This window comes from Diadema antillarum, unplaced genomic scaffold (genome assembly GCF_040938485.1).
Source record: "Diadema antillarum isolate AM-2024a unplaced genomic scaffold, OU_Dant_1.0 scf00000166, whole genome shotgun sequence".
In the NCBI taxonomy this organism is placed as follows: Eukaryota; Metazoa; Echinodermata; class Echinoidea; order Diadematoida; family Diadematidae; genus Diadema; species Diadema antillarum.
This window is the reverse complement of record NW_027271055.1, coordinates 1012033-1029138: the sequence shown is the minus strand read 5'-3', so window position 1 is coordinate 1029138 and position 17106 is coordinate 1012033. Positions and strand designations below refer to the sequence as shown.

The following is a 17106-nucleotide window of genomic DNA, read 5'->3' as shown; positions in this document are numbered from 1 at the left end:
ATATTTCAAATGGTATCCTGTACACTTCTATGCTACACAAAAGTCAGTTTGTGTAGCAGTGGTGTTAAAATGCATAGCAAATTGTGATGTGATACCAGGAAAATTATTCCCTGCACACAATGACTCATACAGACATTTACACTCACAAATACATGTTTCTTCACTGTTCTCATGAATGAATGAACCAGCTTCTGTCTTGAATGATACAGCGTACATATTGACATATCTTTTCCAAATTCTGGGTAGAACCATGCTGGGTATATGTCTCGGAGAAACTGCAAAATTAGTGGCATTCTAAGCATAGAAAAAAAAGAGTAGTGTTTTGTACATGTATGACATCATAATAATAATAAGATCAAGACAGCATGAATTTGAAGGCCCTCTTTGAATGCTGTGCTGCTTTTTCAGATAATCATAGTACTCACACATAGTACAGATTTTCTTGTACAAGGTATGCTGTTTTTCATTGTGTTCATGCAATACTACACAAATTTCTCCACAAGGTACATTCTCTGAACTATCAACATTCAACAGTACTGACCAGTCAAATGACAAAGGCAACAGGACTGTTTTGAAACCAAAACAATTCTTAAGTTTTAAGTTTAGCAACCAGCAGTAGGCCTATAAATGAGTACATCTACGGCTTTTTGCTCTCGGCTTGCTTGCGTTGGGGCTTCTTGGACGTTGCCACGGTGACAGGATAGAGAGAGCGTCTGACGCTCTTGGTCTTGGTCTGGACAGTGGAGATTCCGCCCGGAGACTTGGCTGAACGGACAGTGTTGGGTCTGGCCTGTGAGGTCAGTCCAGTGGACACTCTGGAGGATGGTCTGGCGGCTGGTTTGTGGGATGGTCTGGAAGGGGATCTTGCTGGCTTGGCGGTGTTTCTAGTGACCACAACAGGCTTTGTTGGAAAGGGCTTGGATTTGGTCGATGGATTCAGATTCTGGCTCTGACGGCTGAAGGAAAATGCAGATGTCCTGGCAGAATAATACGATACAGAGAGAATAAGACAGAAAGGTAAGCAAACACTAGTCTATATGCTTGTCATCATATTGCCATGATTTCATCTTAAAATGAAAGTGATGGTTATTACATTACAATATTACATTAGCTGAGTGTTTTTTTTTTTAACATCAACGTGATGACACATATGTGTTTACTACATAAACAATGGAGGGAGATTTTCCAATTTCATACGGGAAATGATGGCCGTCCATAGCCTGAGCGCAATTTAAGTCAAACTTAGATTTAGGTGCATCTTTCTGAAGTACCCCCCCCCCCCATGAATCTATAAACATATCTGACAGTGATGATATTTTGAACAGAGGTATGGCCATGAATTGGAAGGAAAGAAAGAGAGGGATGACTGGTTGGAATCAATTGTTACCTCGGTGGTTGTGCAGTTGCTGGTCTTCCTGGTAATTTCTGACTTTGCAGGGGTCGGAGAACTCTGTTATATAATGAAACATACAAAGAGATAACAAATTTACACCATGAAAATATCAAAACTAATCATGCACAATGAAAAGAATATACATCCGATTATCATATGATAAATCACACTCTTTCTTCCTTATATGCTCCTGGTTTGCATTAACACACCTACTCTACTGCTATAAAGTATACTGGGGTACTAGTACATGTTGTATATCAGAGTCAAAGCGACAATACTATTGCACATTGTACAGTTGTACATGTCACACTGAAATAAACACACTCTCCAAATGGTTCCTCCAATGTCTAATTAACATGTGCTCCAGCAAAAGATAATCTAAACTGGTTTCAAACACCACTCACCTATTACCTCTTCAATATTTCTCGATAAAAAATGACAAAAACATATTTTTAAATCATGGCTGAAACTGAGATGACAAACAGGAAATGGTGAGACAAGAGTGACTGACCGTTCTTCTGCAGCACTCTTGGGCCTCTGGCTGGATGGTCCAAGTTTTTGTCTCTTGGGTCCATTTTGGGTCAGGTTGATTTCCCTGCAGAAAGAAGAACAGTCTCAAGTTACATTTACATAATGTACTTTGCTCTTTTGACAACATGGGAAGCATAGTCTTTGCCCATTAAGGGGGGATCCCCCCCCCCCCAATATTTTCACATACATGAAACTTTCACAAATTTTGTGAGGAGCCAAGAATTGTGAAAATAAAATGCACATATGAAAGTTTGGATTTTTTTTACACAGTGCATTGAATGCCAATGGCAATCCGCGCAAATTTCATTCAGCAAAAAAGGCTGTTGGCTCCAATTCACAAAAGATTCACGCCACAAATGTTTCCGGTTTTACAAATTTCATTTTGACAACATCAGAGTTTTTATGAAGACCAAAAAAAGAAAGAAAGAAAAGAAAGTAAATGTTATTTGAAATACTAATTGGCAGCTCTAAGATGGTAAGTGGTGATAGGTAAAAATCAGTTACTGTAAAACGAGGAATGTTCGCGTGCATTTTAAAATTTCGCGAGCGCCAACATCCGCGAAATTAAAATGCACGCGAAAGTTCTTGCACACACAATGTGCATTGGATGCCAGTGGCTACTCACAAAATTTTCATGCCACGAATATATCATGTCTTACAGTATCCTGTCTGGTAAAGTGGAAAGATCAAAGCTGGCAACTCACTTTGTCTGTTGCCTTCTCCTCTCCATCGCTTTTCTTGTTGCAGCAGACAGGTGCTTAGCCTTGTCTCCAGCTGTTGCTGGAGATACCTGTTCAAACGAAGAATAAAGAACCCACGTTATTTCATTACATTTCTTTATTTCCATTATGAATCCAAAGCCTTCTTTGTGAGAATGGCAAGGCATAAAATTAATGACAGGTTTTTCCCCCATGATCCACTTCCGGCACAACAAAGTGTGATGCTCAATAAATTTACCTGCTTTGTTTTAAAGAAGCTACTTCTGTGCACATGCTTGATAAGCCAATTAGCAAGGAGCATTGCCGGCATTTCAATATAAAGTGATGAGCGATATAACGCTAGTTTTTCAGTATGGTTTGACTAACCTTCTTATTGATGTTTCTCAAAGCATCTCTAACTTTCTGAATCAAGAGGCCACAAAATCGTTCGCCAGAATTTCTCTGATAAAGTGATGATCAATTTCATGCAGTCTAAGCCAGCAGTCCATAGAATCCTGCATCTTGCCATCTTTTCTGCACAAACCTTGCCCATAACTAGCATCCTGTCTTGAAATTGTTCTACGCAGCCATATCTAAAGAGGATTTGTACCAGTCATTAATCCCATTATAATATCACCCTATTTGTTTTTAGTTGGAGTTGAAATCCTAGGTATCATGTTAAGGCAAAGTAAGAACATTACTGGCATTAAAATTGATGGAGTCGAACTCAGAGTTAGTCAATACGCTGATGATACGATTGTATATTTATCTGCTAATGAAGTGAACTTAAGAAACACATTTCAATTACTGTCTGCTTTTCAAAAAATATCTGGGATGAAAGTTAATATTGAAAAAAGCAACATCGCTTGTCTTGGTCCGTGGAGTGGCACTTTGTGTTCAGATATCCAGATGAACTGGGTAACAGAGTATTTATTTTACTTGGGAATATATATACCTTTAAGAGGAAGTGTAGACTGTTTTAACCAGAATTTCCAAATGAAGTTGAAAGAAACGGAAAGCACACTGAACATTTGGAGACACCGTAACTTGACACTGTTAGGAAAAATTACTATAATTAAGTCACTGGTGATGCCTAAGTTTGTGTATTTATTCAGTAACATACAAGATCCTCCAAAAAGTTTTTTTGATGAGTTACAGAGACTCCTGTTCAACTTTGTTTGGAACCAAAAAACTGACCGTATAAAACGTATTATTATGTATGATGATTACAAAAATGGAGGCTTGAAAATGCCACATGCAGAAAGTTTTTGTCAGGCATTAAAAGTATCTTGGGTAAAGAGATTTCTCGAGGAAGAAACTCAAACAGGAACCAAAAAATGGAAATTGTTCTCTAAATTCTTTCTGGAGAAATGTGGAGGAAAGAGTGTTTTCAGAGGAAACTTTAGTGCACACGATTGTAACCACTTATCTGTAAATCTCTTTTGGATTGATGTATTAAAGGCTTGGGCCCATTACAGATACTACAACCCTGCTAGATATAAAGATATACTTTGGCAATCGATTTGGAATAACTCATTTATTAAGGTAGCAGGCAAAACTGTATTTTACAAAAGGTGGTCCAATGCAAGTATATTTTACGTTAGAGATTTGATACGAGAAAATGGTTTTTTTAAGTCTTTTGAAGAATTGCAGGCTGAATTTAATCTTCCTATTTCAAACTATTTAGATTATTTTGCAATTTTATCAGCTATACCTGCTGAGTGGAAAAGAGTTTTGAAACAAGAACATGTAAATGTTGATGAGCAGCCTGAAGTTTTTGATGACAGGTTGGAAGCATTTGTATGCCATAAATCACCTGTTAAATTTTGTTACTCACAGTTGTTAAAAAAGATCTGTCCAACCGAGTATTCCCGTGTTTTGTTAAAATGGGAAACAGATTTGCAACAACCTCTTGAGAGTTTGATTATATGGAGAAAGCGTTTCAATATTTCATTCTTTGCCACATTAGATACAAAAATTAGAACCTTTCAATTTAAGTTTTTGCACCGTATAATTGCAACAAACAAATTTTTATTTAAAATTGGTATAAAATCATCCCCAAATTGTAATTTATGCAACACTGAAGAGCAAACATTGCTCCATCTGTTTTTTTACTGTGACTATGTACGAACCTTTTGGCAAAACGTTACGAAGTGGCTAGAAAGAACTGCAATACTTTCTTCACCTCTAACCTGTATTGATATCTGTTTTGGTATTGACACCCAGAAGACTCTGGTAAACACCATTATTTTATATGCAAAACATTTTATTTTCCGTAACAAATGTCAAGACAAGACCTTAAGTTTTGATCAGTTTAAGAATGAGATAATTTATCTAGAAAAGGTTGAAAGAGCTATAGCTTATAGAAAAGGAAAATTAACATTTCATAGAACCAAAAGGTGTTTGTTACTTGCAGTCTAAGCAATTGGGCTCAGTTACATTCCTAAATTCTAATTACAGTCAATTACACTTTTAACTCAGATTTTCAAACCTCTGCACTTGTCATGATCAATATGATTATAGACTCTGTTTGGACTGGCTTGTTCGGCCTGTAGACAAGTGGGGATGGAAAGTTTTGCAGGGATGATTAAATCATCCCTGAAACATGACTGAGAATATGTTGGGGTTGTGGCTGAGCCCAACAAGCTGAGTGGACTCGGTTCTTTGTTTTTGGTATAAATGAGGGAGTTTTTAGCCTCCCCCTTGTATTGTATTACAATTTGTTTTTTACCATTGCAAAAAAGAAAACATTATACGGTACTTATATATGCAGCAATGTCAAAATTCTGTATCTGTTAATCTGTGAAGAAGCAAAATAAAGACGGAAAAAGAAAAAAAAAAATCCCATTATAATATTTCCCCATGCACATATGCATATATCTTTATCTCAATAAATCTACTACCTCAGTCTGAAATTCACAGAATGCATGGAATGGTGGAGTGAGTTTATGAAGACCATTGATACCAAACCAATGTGCATTTCTGGCATCTTTGTTTGCATAAACATGACTACTACGAACTAGTAGCAACGAATTCCCAACCACATGTTACTGACTCCTATCGTAATCAGACTACTCAGAATGAAGTACCATAAGACTGAAATAATACACTTTTGAAGGTTTGGGTCCAGCTGTGATGCATAAACAGAATAGCCACATACCTTCTTAGTGAAGTAATTTTCTCTCTCTTGCTCCCTCGCTTGGCGGAGGATGCTCATTCTCTCCGAGGTGGAGATGTTGTGGAAGATGTCCTCAAGCTGGAACTGAGCTGCTCGTAGCTGAAGCACAAGGAGAAACACTTTTAAGATAAAGATCACCATGGCAACAGTGACCTACTAAAGCGTTGAAATGATCAACTGCACAGACTATGGTATCCTTAAGTAGCAAAAGGGGGGCTGACAAAATGTTCTCATTTCAGATGCCACTAGATTCATCTAAAAAAAAAAGTGACAGAAACAAAACTCCACAAGCATTCCAGTTGTCATTTGGGGTTGCTAGAGTATCAGAACTGAAACAAAATCATATGATGATTAAAATGTATGTTTCTCAGATGAGATATCAGTGAAAGATCTACCGGTAAATGTTTTTGAGGAACAAGTTGAACAGTGAGATCTACCTGTGCTAGGACCCTGTGAGCAAGCCTGGTATCTTGCTGTGACATCACGCCACGCTTCACAGGTGTTTCAGTCTGAAACTGGAGGAGAAAGGCCCTGGTGTCCTGAAGGAGACATGAAGGAAAGAGTAAATCGTCACAAGCAAGATACAAAATCACTCTCCAAATATTGGTTGTCACAGTGCAACATCATAGTATCTAAACAGTTAGTTGGTGCAGTGGATATATTTTATATGTGTAGGTATGCCATATAATCTGTGGTGTTTTCAATTTACAGCTTGCAAATATATTGCCTCCTACAGGAGAAATGCAATGAAATGAAATGCATGGGTAAGAAACTGCCAAATTTTTGTCCAGAAAAGGGACATCACTTTCTATAGGTAGGCCAGTCTTTCACAGTGTTTTAAAGTTAACAAGTCAACAGGAATCGCAAAACTAATACCTTGCAAATATATTGTTTTGTACAAGAGAAATGCAATGAAATAAAATGCAAAGGTGGACATCACTGAGATTTTTCTTGAAAAGGGAGACTGTAATTATTCCTCAATCCACTGAGATGGTTCTTGAGCACAGATTCGACCACTCATATGATCATCTTTCAAGTCCTCATTGAATTGTTTCTATACACACCAGTGTTTTTGCTTTTCTGATCAAATATGTAACATAATAAAATTATAATTTGAGGACCAAACAAATGTAACTCATAGCATAATTATCCAGCAGAATAACATCAATTCATAATTACAGTTCCCTAAACATTTTGAACTCAAATTATTTTCCTTTGTGTATGGACAAAACCTACCTTGATTGTTTTGGTGATGGCTGCAACCTTGGGGGTCCTCATTAATGCACGGGTCAAGTAACCTTTGACCCTGGCCGACATCTTGTCAAACTTGATGTCCATCAGTAGACTCGGGGTTATTGCCTAGAAGAGCAAGAGTTTGAAGGTGTACAAGTAGTGAATGGTTACGAGTGAGCTGGTACAAGATTTTGCATGAGGTGAAAGACTAAATGTGCTCTGCAGGCCCGCGTTGAAAGGCACATCTAATCCTTTACCAAATGTGACATCTTGTTCCACTGCACAAATAAAGATGGTTCACTCTAATGTCTTAAACAGCACCTCGGTCATCAATGGGTGTGGTCCAAGCTGCGATCTTGGTACATCAACCAGTTCTCAGGGAAAGGTGAAAGTAAAACTGTGAGTTTGGTGAAGGACTGTGATGGTAATGTACACGGTTGGGAATGCCATTATGTCCTAGTCAAATCTGTTCTATGGCATTTGCACACTAGATAGCAAAGAATGCGACCATACTTTCTAATGTCGCATGTTATGATACACTGTAAGTCCGCCAATCTCGTAGTAATAATCATATTATGTGCTGTTTAATGACGGTAACAAGAATTTAACCAAGTCTTGATATTTCTCAGCTGCTATGAGACTATTGCACACCGCAGACTTTGATTCTGACATTGGATTTGCTGATCGTTGAACTCTTCACAATTCACTAAAGAAATTGTTTGTTATGCTTCACCCTTTAATACAAAATTATAGATATTTGATTTATTTGATTTTGTCTTTTTAGAAAATGAAATACTGTTTGTGTGGATGGTTGAATACAAATGGACAAAATAAAACAACGCAAGACAAAAAGGAAGTGCAGTGACCTGAAACAAGTTATACCATCATCACCAAAGAAACAAACAAAGAAACAAACAAAAACCTCTAATGTATTATCAGAGACTAAATCTGTGTTTAACATGGTCATCACAGTTTAGGTTGAAGCCTACTAAAGATTGTGCAGCATTTACCATATAATTCAAATGAAGAAGATATCTCAATGTCTGACAATTTTCAATAAGGTTGCTTACACGTTGCCAAGGTGATTACTTACCATTGACCAAGATTTGGTTTCTTGGGGGCGCTGTTGGTCACTTGATGTGGGTTGAGGGTCCGCAGTCTGACTTTCATTCAAGAAGAAAGAATCGCTGACACTCGAAGCCTGCACAGAGGTGGGCGTGGCTGACTGTCCAACCTGACCCTGTTCTCTCATTGGATCACCTGTGGGCGACGCCCAGGTTGCTAGATTGATGGAGGAACTACCAGTTGCTTTATCTGGAGACGTGACCAGACGTTTGCTGTGGGTGGGGCTCCTGTTCACGGCGTGATGAGGTTTCTCACTTGTGATGTATGAGGGCGGGACTGTCACCAGCCCACTCTGTCCAGCATAGTCAGAGTCTAGGCTGTCTTGTGGGGTCAGTTTCCTCCGGGCATTGGCCAACAGCTGGAGGCTGACCGGAGACTGGAAGCTGGGGTGCATCTGCGCCCCTCCTACCAGGGTAGAAGGCTTGATGTAGGAGTGAGGCACTTCCACCAAATCATCTCCTGATGTTTCATCCAGTCGTCTCTTTCTGGTGCTTGGGCTGGACAGGGGGTCAGGGTTTTCCCTGGGAGTCAGTTTGGGGCTCCTTCGCTCCTCTTTGGTCTCCGGAATGTCGGAGGCAGTGGATGGTTGAAGCACCTTCTGATCCTCCGAATCTAGAATTGCATCATTTTTCTCAGAGTCATCACCTTTTTCCTCTTCATGTTTGGGTACCTTCAATAAGGAACAAAACAAAACAAAACAAAACAAAATCAGTTAATTAATCACTGTTCCGATACTTTTCATCTATACGAATTGAGACTTTTGCAGCAGTGCCACCAAAATGGGTCTATATGTTCTCAAGCTTTGAACCTTATGAATGATAATTTGTCCACTTTTCATTATTAACCTGCATCACATCAATAAGAAACTAAAGTGTTATGAAAAGAAACAGAACCTTATAAACAATACAAAAAATGCCAATCTACATCTCTGTAGATAACATGACTAGGATAGGATGAGCAAATCACATCAATTAAGCTTTAATTGTCTCATGATACATCTTTTTTAACTCACAGGTGATGTTTCTGTCTCCTCTGTGAATCCCAGAGCTGACTCCGCCGCCTTCCTCCGAATCTCTTCCATCTCCATCTCCAGCAGGCCCAGTTCCCGCTTCTGGGTCACCACCAGGTCTTTCATTTGTTCCTCATGCTGCCGCTGCAGTTTCTTCTGCATCTGTTCCAGGCATGCTAGCTGGAGAGACAGGACTTTAGCCTCTGTGGCCTCATCTAGAGAGACACACAAAAGATATCCATTTGAAAAGATTGTTTAGTTTTTGTTTTCCCCCACTGGTAACATGTCTAATTTGTCAAAGCCTGATGTCTACTTAATTCATTATCTGATCTATGAATTTGTTAAACATCATGGAAACTTACTTTTTTAATACCTGATCAATTCTATCGATATTGTAAGGTTGACTGCAAATGTGAACTCAAATTGCTTAAAAGATTATTTCAATACTGAGGAATTGAAATATTTTAATGCTTATATCAAATCAATTGTCATGGCACATTTTTTCAAATTCAATCTCACCATCCACTAAAATTCATGAAGCCTACTTTCCCATTCCCTTTACAAAAGCCTCATTTTTTTCTTAATAATAGTGACAAATAACTTGATACAAATTCCCTTCCCTTTTGACATAGCCTGCAAATAAGTACGATCGAGTTTTCATTTTTGTAGAACCATGCATCTTTTTGTAGGACCATGCATCTGATCAAATTGGATCAATTCTACACTGACTGATGATTGCTCTGTGTGCAAGAACAAGCACAAACTTATTACACGGATATAATTAAAGTAAGTCTGTTTATGGGGAACCTCCCTCTCACACACATCCTGTAAAATTTATAGCTTCAAATTTTGTACAGGATAAAATGGCAGGAATAGAGTTTGCCCTGAACTGCCAAGTTTTTGGCTTATATTTCATCAAAATTCATTTACTTGAAAAAGCAAAGTGCTATGGATGAGGAGACATGATTTCAACAGATTTTTACCTAGATTCAAATCTTTCATTCCTGATGACAAATCATCAGATGGATTCATTGGGTCTGCCTCAGAAATCTCAGCTGCTGCCTTCACATCACTCTCCCCATCTGTTGCATTAGCCTTGCTGCTAGCATCACCATAGCTGACATCTGAGCCATCCACGTGGGGCGCCTGGTGGCGAGACTCTGCATCAAGAAGAGCTGGTGAAGGAAAGTCCAAGGTGTATGAGGACCTCCTCACATGTTGCCTCAAGGGAGTCTGGATGTCTTCTCCCACTCTCACTCCAGATCTGGGATCAGATGCTACCTGGATAAAAGATTTTGTTGCAGACTGAGTTTTACCAGCCGCCACAGCTGTGACCTCTTTGGTTGGACCATTGGTCTTGGCAGTGGCATCAGCATCACTTGGTGAAGTCTGTTTGGGCAGGTGAGCCATGACAGGTGCAGGACTTTCCTGTCCAAGAGGAGTAGCACGAGCCAGCTCACCATCATCCTGAATGACTGATGGGGTCACCTCATGGCTCCCTTCCTCCCAGACGTCCTCAACACCATGGAGGGTTGACTCAGATGTGGTGCTGAGACTGATGGGAAGGGTGCAGGACTGGCCCAGTGTTCCAAGAGAACTGCCAAAGTACTCCGAAGCAGCGACAGAATTTGTGGACTCGCTCACAGTTGTTGCTCCTGTGCGACTTTTAGTATCATCAAATCTAGTATTTCCCGCTGGCAAAAGTGACCCATGCTCATCGGCTTTGCTCGTCTCACCAAAAGAGGTTGGATCAGGAAAGAAGGAACTTCTTGTACCTTCCTTGGTGGTTAAAGGCACTTTGGTACGCTGTGATCCTGGAGTAGGTAACAGAGAATACTCTCCAAGCAAACTCATATATGACTCAGTATCACTCAAGTACTGGACTGCATTAATTTCATCCCTCTGGTAACTATCAGCCTGCTTTTGCACGCTTGGTCTGGTCTCGTTCTTGACCTCCCGATTGGTCACTTCTTGTGCCTTACTTCTTTCTTCTGTCTTTGGTGATTCCTTCGGCTGTACCTCCTTAATTTGACCCTGGTCGATTGACATATGAGACAGATCAATGACGGTTTGATTCAAGGCACTATTGCTGCTGCTGCTCGTCGATTGACTCTCTGTACTTGCTGTGGCACCACTGGCCAGTACTGTTACAGGACCCAATGTGGAAATAGGACTGAGTGGACTTGCTACAGTTTCTTTTACGATGGCAGGCTTGGAGATTGGAGAAACATCCTTAACTTCAACAGGCATCTTTGTCTTTTGTGCTGGACTGAGAGTGTTGGTCTGTTTGTGGCTATCTTGTGCAGGGGAACTGACATCATACCTCTCCTCGGTGGTGTCTTGAAACAGCTTCGCTTCAGACTCAGCTTCCGGTTTTGTATCTCTCTCTGACATGGTCCCTGTAAAGTCCTGACTTGTTTGAGCCTCTGGAACGGCAGGAAGGCTTCCAGTGTTTGCAGCTATTGGTGAAATCTCCAACGAGGCACCTGGAGCCTGAGAGGATGAGAGGGATATGGCAGAGACGTCTGGAGTGAGGCCCCTCATCACACCATGACCACTCTCATCCACCCTCATGGTGGAAGATGTTGGCTGCTGGACACTGGAACCAAACCTGGCAGCAATCTGTTGCTTGCGTGGCTTTGATTGCTTGGATTGTCGCCATGGCGTTGCTGGTCTTACATCCCACTCTTCCTCATCAACCTCCATGTATTTCAGAGGGGAGTAAGATGGATTCCCCTTGGATAGTTCTCTCTGCTTTGGTTTACTCCTGATTACATAAGGAATGGGTTGATCGATGGTGTCAGAAGTGATTGCCATGCTTTCTTCCTGCAAAGGACTTTCTTCAACTGTATGTCTGCTGGCCTGTTCACAAAAATGATCAAAACAAAACATCATGCTTTGGTTGTAATCTATATACACGCAACTGTCATAGAGTGAGAACGAGTGCTGTATGAAACAAAGGCTGTGCCATGTAAAACCCCTCTTTCTTTCAAACCAATGGCTAAATGAAGTATCACATTATGCAGGTCTTCAGTGAAAACCAAATGGAGACACAATGGAAAAGATCATACTTTTTTTTTTAAATCATTTACCGGTAACCCTAAAAAGGCCAGGGGGAGTTGAATCAAACCCCCCCCCCCCGACATTTTTTGCAACTACTCCGCCGCGCGAGATTTTTTTACTGCGCCGTTCGCTGACTTTTTACCTTCAAGTCTTGCACATCTTTTGACACCATTTTCGTGAAAATCGCGCATACCGTTATGATGCTACACGACCTTTTATACATGCCTGTCAGACTGAAAATGGCTCAAAAATGTGATTTTGTGTATAAAGTCTATGCAAACGGAATTTTCTCTTCTTATTCATAAAGACATAATTATTTTCACTTTCATATGCTGAAATCAATTAATTTTAGCATAATTATGCTTGAAATAGGTTCTGTCATAAATTTTGTGAAAAAAATAATAAAACAAAAGGTTGAAAAACAAAGAAATACATAAGAAATTCATAAAACAATAAAACACATAAGAAATTTATTTTGATACCAGATTTTTTTTTTGATTACATTGTTAGGAATGCTACAAAGAATGGCATCACCTAAAATGAGGATTCTAGGAGCTTTACTTTCTGATTTAGAGCAAAATCTATGATTTTATGCATATATTAGCATAATTAATTATTATGACGAAAATTTCCATTTCTTTTTGTATAGTTTGGTAGATTACACCACAGGTAATGTATATGTCCCAATTTTCGTGGTGATTGCGCGGTCAACGGCCGAGATCTCGGCGGGGTGGGGGGGGGGATGTTTGAATCAACACCCCCCTACAGAACACCCAGAAAAGCCCAGCCTGGTTAGGGTTAAAGGTCTAGGTGCATCATTCCTTTGTTACCAAATTTTGAATCTTAGGTATAGTACTGCCTTGCTTTATTCCCTTCACGTTCATTCAAACAATTGAGTTTCAAATACTTGGCATGGTAAAGTACACACAGGATTATGAATCAAAGCCAAAATGTACCGAAGGGCAACTTACAGTGTACTTATCTCTGCTGCACCACAGATTCACATGGCAAACATCCTTTTCATACTCAATCAAAGAGTATTATTTGTACATTTTTACAATGAAATATGATACATGTTGGAGATGAATTTCACATACAGTGGAGGTATATAAATGTCCACACCGAATTATTTCTATCATACTGAAACATTCCTTTTCTCAAACACAACAAGATGAAAACTTACAATTACAACATATCAACTCAATGTTTCAAACAGACTATAGAACTCATCATCCAGACATCTACTCTCAAATGTGGTAATACTTTCTGAAGAATACACAATCACTTCTCTGTTTCCCGCTAGGAAACACCAAGGAAACACCAACAGAAGTAGACAAACTTTACCTCAAAGTTTCTAACAATTGCCTCCACCCTCCTCATGAGATCCTGTTGCCTTCTTTCAGCCTTCTCATTGTCTCTTCTCACAGCTTCAGCTCTATACCTGGCCATCTCGGCTCGCCTCTCTGGAGTCATCTGCAGGTTTCAGAACAAAAATATAACATCATACTTCGTGTTGAAGAAATTAAGGATGATAGAATCATCATATAAGACAAGTGCTGCAGCATGAATTATGGGAACTTTTTAGTTTAGATGGAGCTTGACAAGTTAAATGAAAAAAAAAAATGAATTACGCGAGCTTAAATGCAGGAACTGTCAAAATTTCATCTGGGAAACATGGCTCCAAAATAAGCATAAATCAGATACAAAACAGAATGTCTTCATTATTTACATCAAGGAATTCCAGTACAATTGTATTGACATCAATTTGATCATGTTAACATCATGTTGCTTTAACAATCCAGAAATCAGGGGCCAATATCCATGACTGATTATTATTCTTTTTCTTGTAGAAGTACAGACATTTCTTGTTAAAAAGCAAAACCAAAAAACAAAAGCACCAAACAATCCAGTGTAGGTTTTCATCATTATTTTCAGTTATTGCAAACTGGTTGATGATAAATAGGATGATTTTCGGGCAACCATCACCAATATTAGGCAATAAACTAGCAACAAATGTTACACAGACAGACAAACAAACACTCACCAAAGGTGGCAGGATAGGTTTGCCATTTACTTTCACCATGGAAACATAGTTATTGGTTATTGGTTGAGATGACGAAGATGGCAGCATGGTTGGGGTGAAGGCAACGTTGTCCAGTTTGGCCATGCAGGCCTCCAGCTTGTGCAGTATCTCATCCATGGGTGTGGCAAATCATTCATACTGCATCAGAAATCATCTTCATCTTCATCCTTTAAACAAATAAAAATCACATATATCATATGAAATAAAATCTAGACATTTTATGTGAACAGCCATATCATTAGAGGTTTACCAAGTCTCACTCCCCAGCAACCCATCTCACACTTTTCTCATGCCTCCCAGAAAGAACACTGCAGGTAGATGCATAGATCAGTAGACCCTAGCTAGTAGTAGAGTAGGGGCACCAATTTGCTGCAGGGCTCCAGTTTGCGGCACCCCTAGGAATATCTCACCATATCTTCAAAAGCAGAAGGGTATTTTTTTTTCTAAATTGTTTTAAATTTCAACAGCAATTGAAAAGCTTTCTTTTGATACCAAAATTGTGAAATAACTCAGATGATGGCCTTCATAATTCTAATTCAAACCGTCTGTGTCGCTCTGTTTTTAAAAAAGTATGACTTTCTTAACAAAACATTAAGATTTTGTTCTGTTGCTAGGCAACCACCATCATCCCATGTTTTCATCTTTATACAAAATCTTAATATCAAAAGAGGCCTTGCATGGTAAGGATTCCTCCTGTGACTGTGTAAAACTATTCTAAAATTCATTTCCTTTGTCAGTTTTGAGGATTGCAACAGTGACCAAAATGTCAGGGATGGATCCGGTTTGCAGCACCCCTATGGGATTTACACATTATAGCGCTATTTTACATGTCACAATGGGTAAAAATTGATGAAATGCATACAATCTTGAAAAACTATAAAATCATGAAGGATCAAGATAATGAATCTAAATAAAGTGTTCTAACAAGCTGAAAACTAGTTGGACTATTAAACAAAAAAATATTTGGTTTTTGCAAAATGTTAATGTTTGAAGATGCTTGTATCAGGGGACATTTTTGTTTGGGGTGCTGCAAATTGGACCCCCCTGCCGCAAACCGGGTCCTCTTGGTGGTTGCAAATTTTCTGCATAAAAATTGATTATTAAGACTAGGGTAACTGTCCACCATACAAAATTGTGATGCAGTGTCAAGTTGGTACCTCTTCCAATAAAAATGATCTTCTGCCATTAATATGCCGTTACCATGGCAACGTACTTTCGGGTACTGTCGAAAAATGCATCTTGCACATCTACAACCAAAGGCACACATCTGTACCAAGTTTCATGGAAATTGGGCAAAAACTGAGGAAGTAGTTTGCAACACAAAATTTTCCATCATTTTGGCTCATAATATGTGAGCTGTTACCATGGCAACATACTTTTTGTCACTGTCAAGAAATGTGTCATGCTGACCTATATCCTAAGACAAACATTCAATATGAATTCCATGAGAATTGGAAGAACACTGATGAAGCAGTTTTGCCATGAAGCATTTTGCCCTATATTTTACCAATAACATGCCGTTACCATGGCAACGCACTTTTTGCCACTGCGGAAATATGTGTCTTGCACATTAACATATTCAGATGAACATCTGTACCTAATTTCATAAAAATTGAACAAAAACTGTGGGAGGAGTTCGCGACGCAAGATTTGCACCCATTTTTGCCCATAAAAAAAAATTATAATTTCTGTTGCCTGTTTCACCAGAATACTACAAAATACCCTTGAAAAAGCCTTAACCTGCCGCAAAATGGGTTCCCTACTCTACTAGTAAACAATGATTGTGGATGAGAAGCCTGTTTATAAATGCTGAATTGACTAAGTAAAAGGTAAACTTTTTCCTGACCTTATTTCCTTTCGTTGGCCAGAGGATACCTACATGGCTGTATATTGCAGCTATATTCCTTTCTAAATACAATGTAGATAGCCTGGTCCTGGCGGAGGTCTCTGAAGCAAAATTCTGCCATTTAACACTGAAAATCAACCAAGTCATGTCACTGTCAGTCATCCACACATTCTCTAGACTCAGACTCATTCACCCTTGGCCTTGACCAAAACTTGGGGGGGGGGGGGGATAATGAGTTAAAAGTGAAATTGTCTTATATCAGATAAGTATGAATGGTAGGTGTGCACTGTGCATTAGATTAATTCCAAAATTAAAATGCTGGCATCTCGACCTTCAAATCAAAATCCACAACACACACAGACACTCGTTTGTATTAACTGGTGTAGCGGTTTCCTATATCTATGTATCATATTGTCTGGCATTCTGGCCGTCGTAAATTACGCTGTCTGGCGACCCCAGCATTTTGTCAACATCCACGCGAACTTTCTTTGTGCGCCAGGGGATTCTTACATCGCTACATTCAACGCGATCGGCGTCTCGCTACATCGCTGCATCGGTCCTGCTACTAGCGCGCTGTCCGTGGTGTGCAGACTTAACCAGGGACCTCGCAGTTCTTCGACCCAGTGCTCCAGCGGTGGACTCTACCCTCGCTTGTGCTAGCCGCGGCACTCGGAGGATACTCCACGCTGCCGCTGGATCTTTTGTACATATTTCTATGGGACACTGTCGTCTTCGGACACCGTAAGTGCATTCGGAGTTAGTCCATATTCTTTCATATTATTTCGGGCAGTGCAATACCCATTACAAGGACACTGTACACCTCTCCTGGTGCCCTAGTAGTGCATTCCACTACTGATACGGTCGTCTACCACTCCTGCCGGTGGTGCCTTCAGCTCCAAGTCCCGTTCAGTTCGGGAAACCCACTCACAAGGGGGGCCCCTCCTTAT

At 39.7% G+C, this 17106-nt stretch overlaps 1 protein-coding gene across 1 annotated transcript; it reads right to left on the bottom strand.

Annotated features, from left to right (window-relative positions):
• Positions 1-385: 385 nt before the first annotated feature.
• LOC139722496 (uncharacterized) lies at positions 386-14470 on the bottom strand. The gene is made up of 12 exons (XM_071633785.1): positions 14275-14470; positions 13575-13703; positions 10151-12029; positions 9171-9382; positions 8127-8828; positions 7037-7159; positions 6238-6339; positions 5783-5899; positions 2629-2714; positions 1905-1988; positions 1388-1450; positions 386-977 (listed from the first exon to the last, which is right to left on the bottom strand). Exons 1-12 carry the CDS (start codon positions 14428-14430, stop codon positions 638-640), a joined length of 3993 nt encoding a protein of 1330 aa, XP_071489886.1. The 5' UTR covers positions 14431-14470; the 3' UTR covers positions 386-637.
• Positions 14471-17106: the final 2636 nt, after the last annotated feature.

Bases quoted from the DNA above. Each gene is read 5' to 3' on its own strand.
- LOC139722496 (XM_071633785.1), bottom strand. From the start codon at position 14,430: ATGGATGAGATACTGCACAAGCTGGAGGCCTGCATGGCCAAACTGGAC. The intron at 8,829-9,170 runs GTGAGTTAAAAA...TCCTTATTGAAG, and splicing joins AGGAGACAGAAACATCACCT to GTACCCAAACATGAAGAGGA. The intron at 7,160-8,126 runs GTAAGTAATCAC...TTGCTCTTCTAG, and splicing joins AAACCAAATCTTGGTCAATG to GCAATAACCCCGAGTCTACT.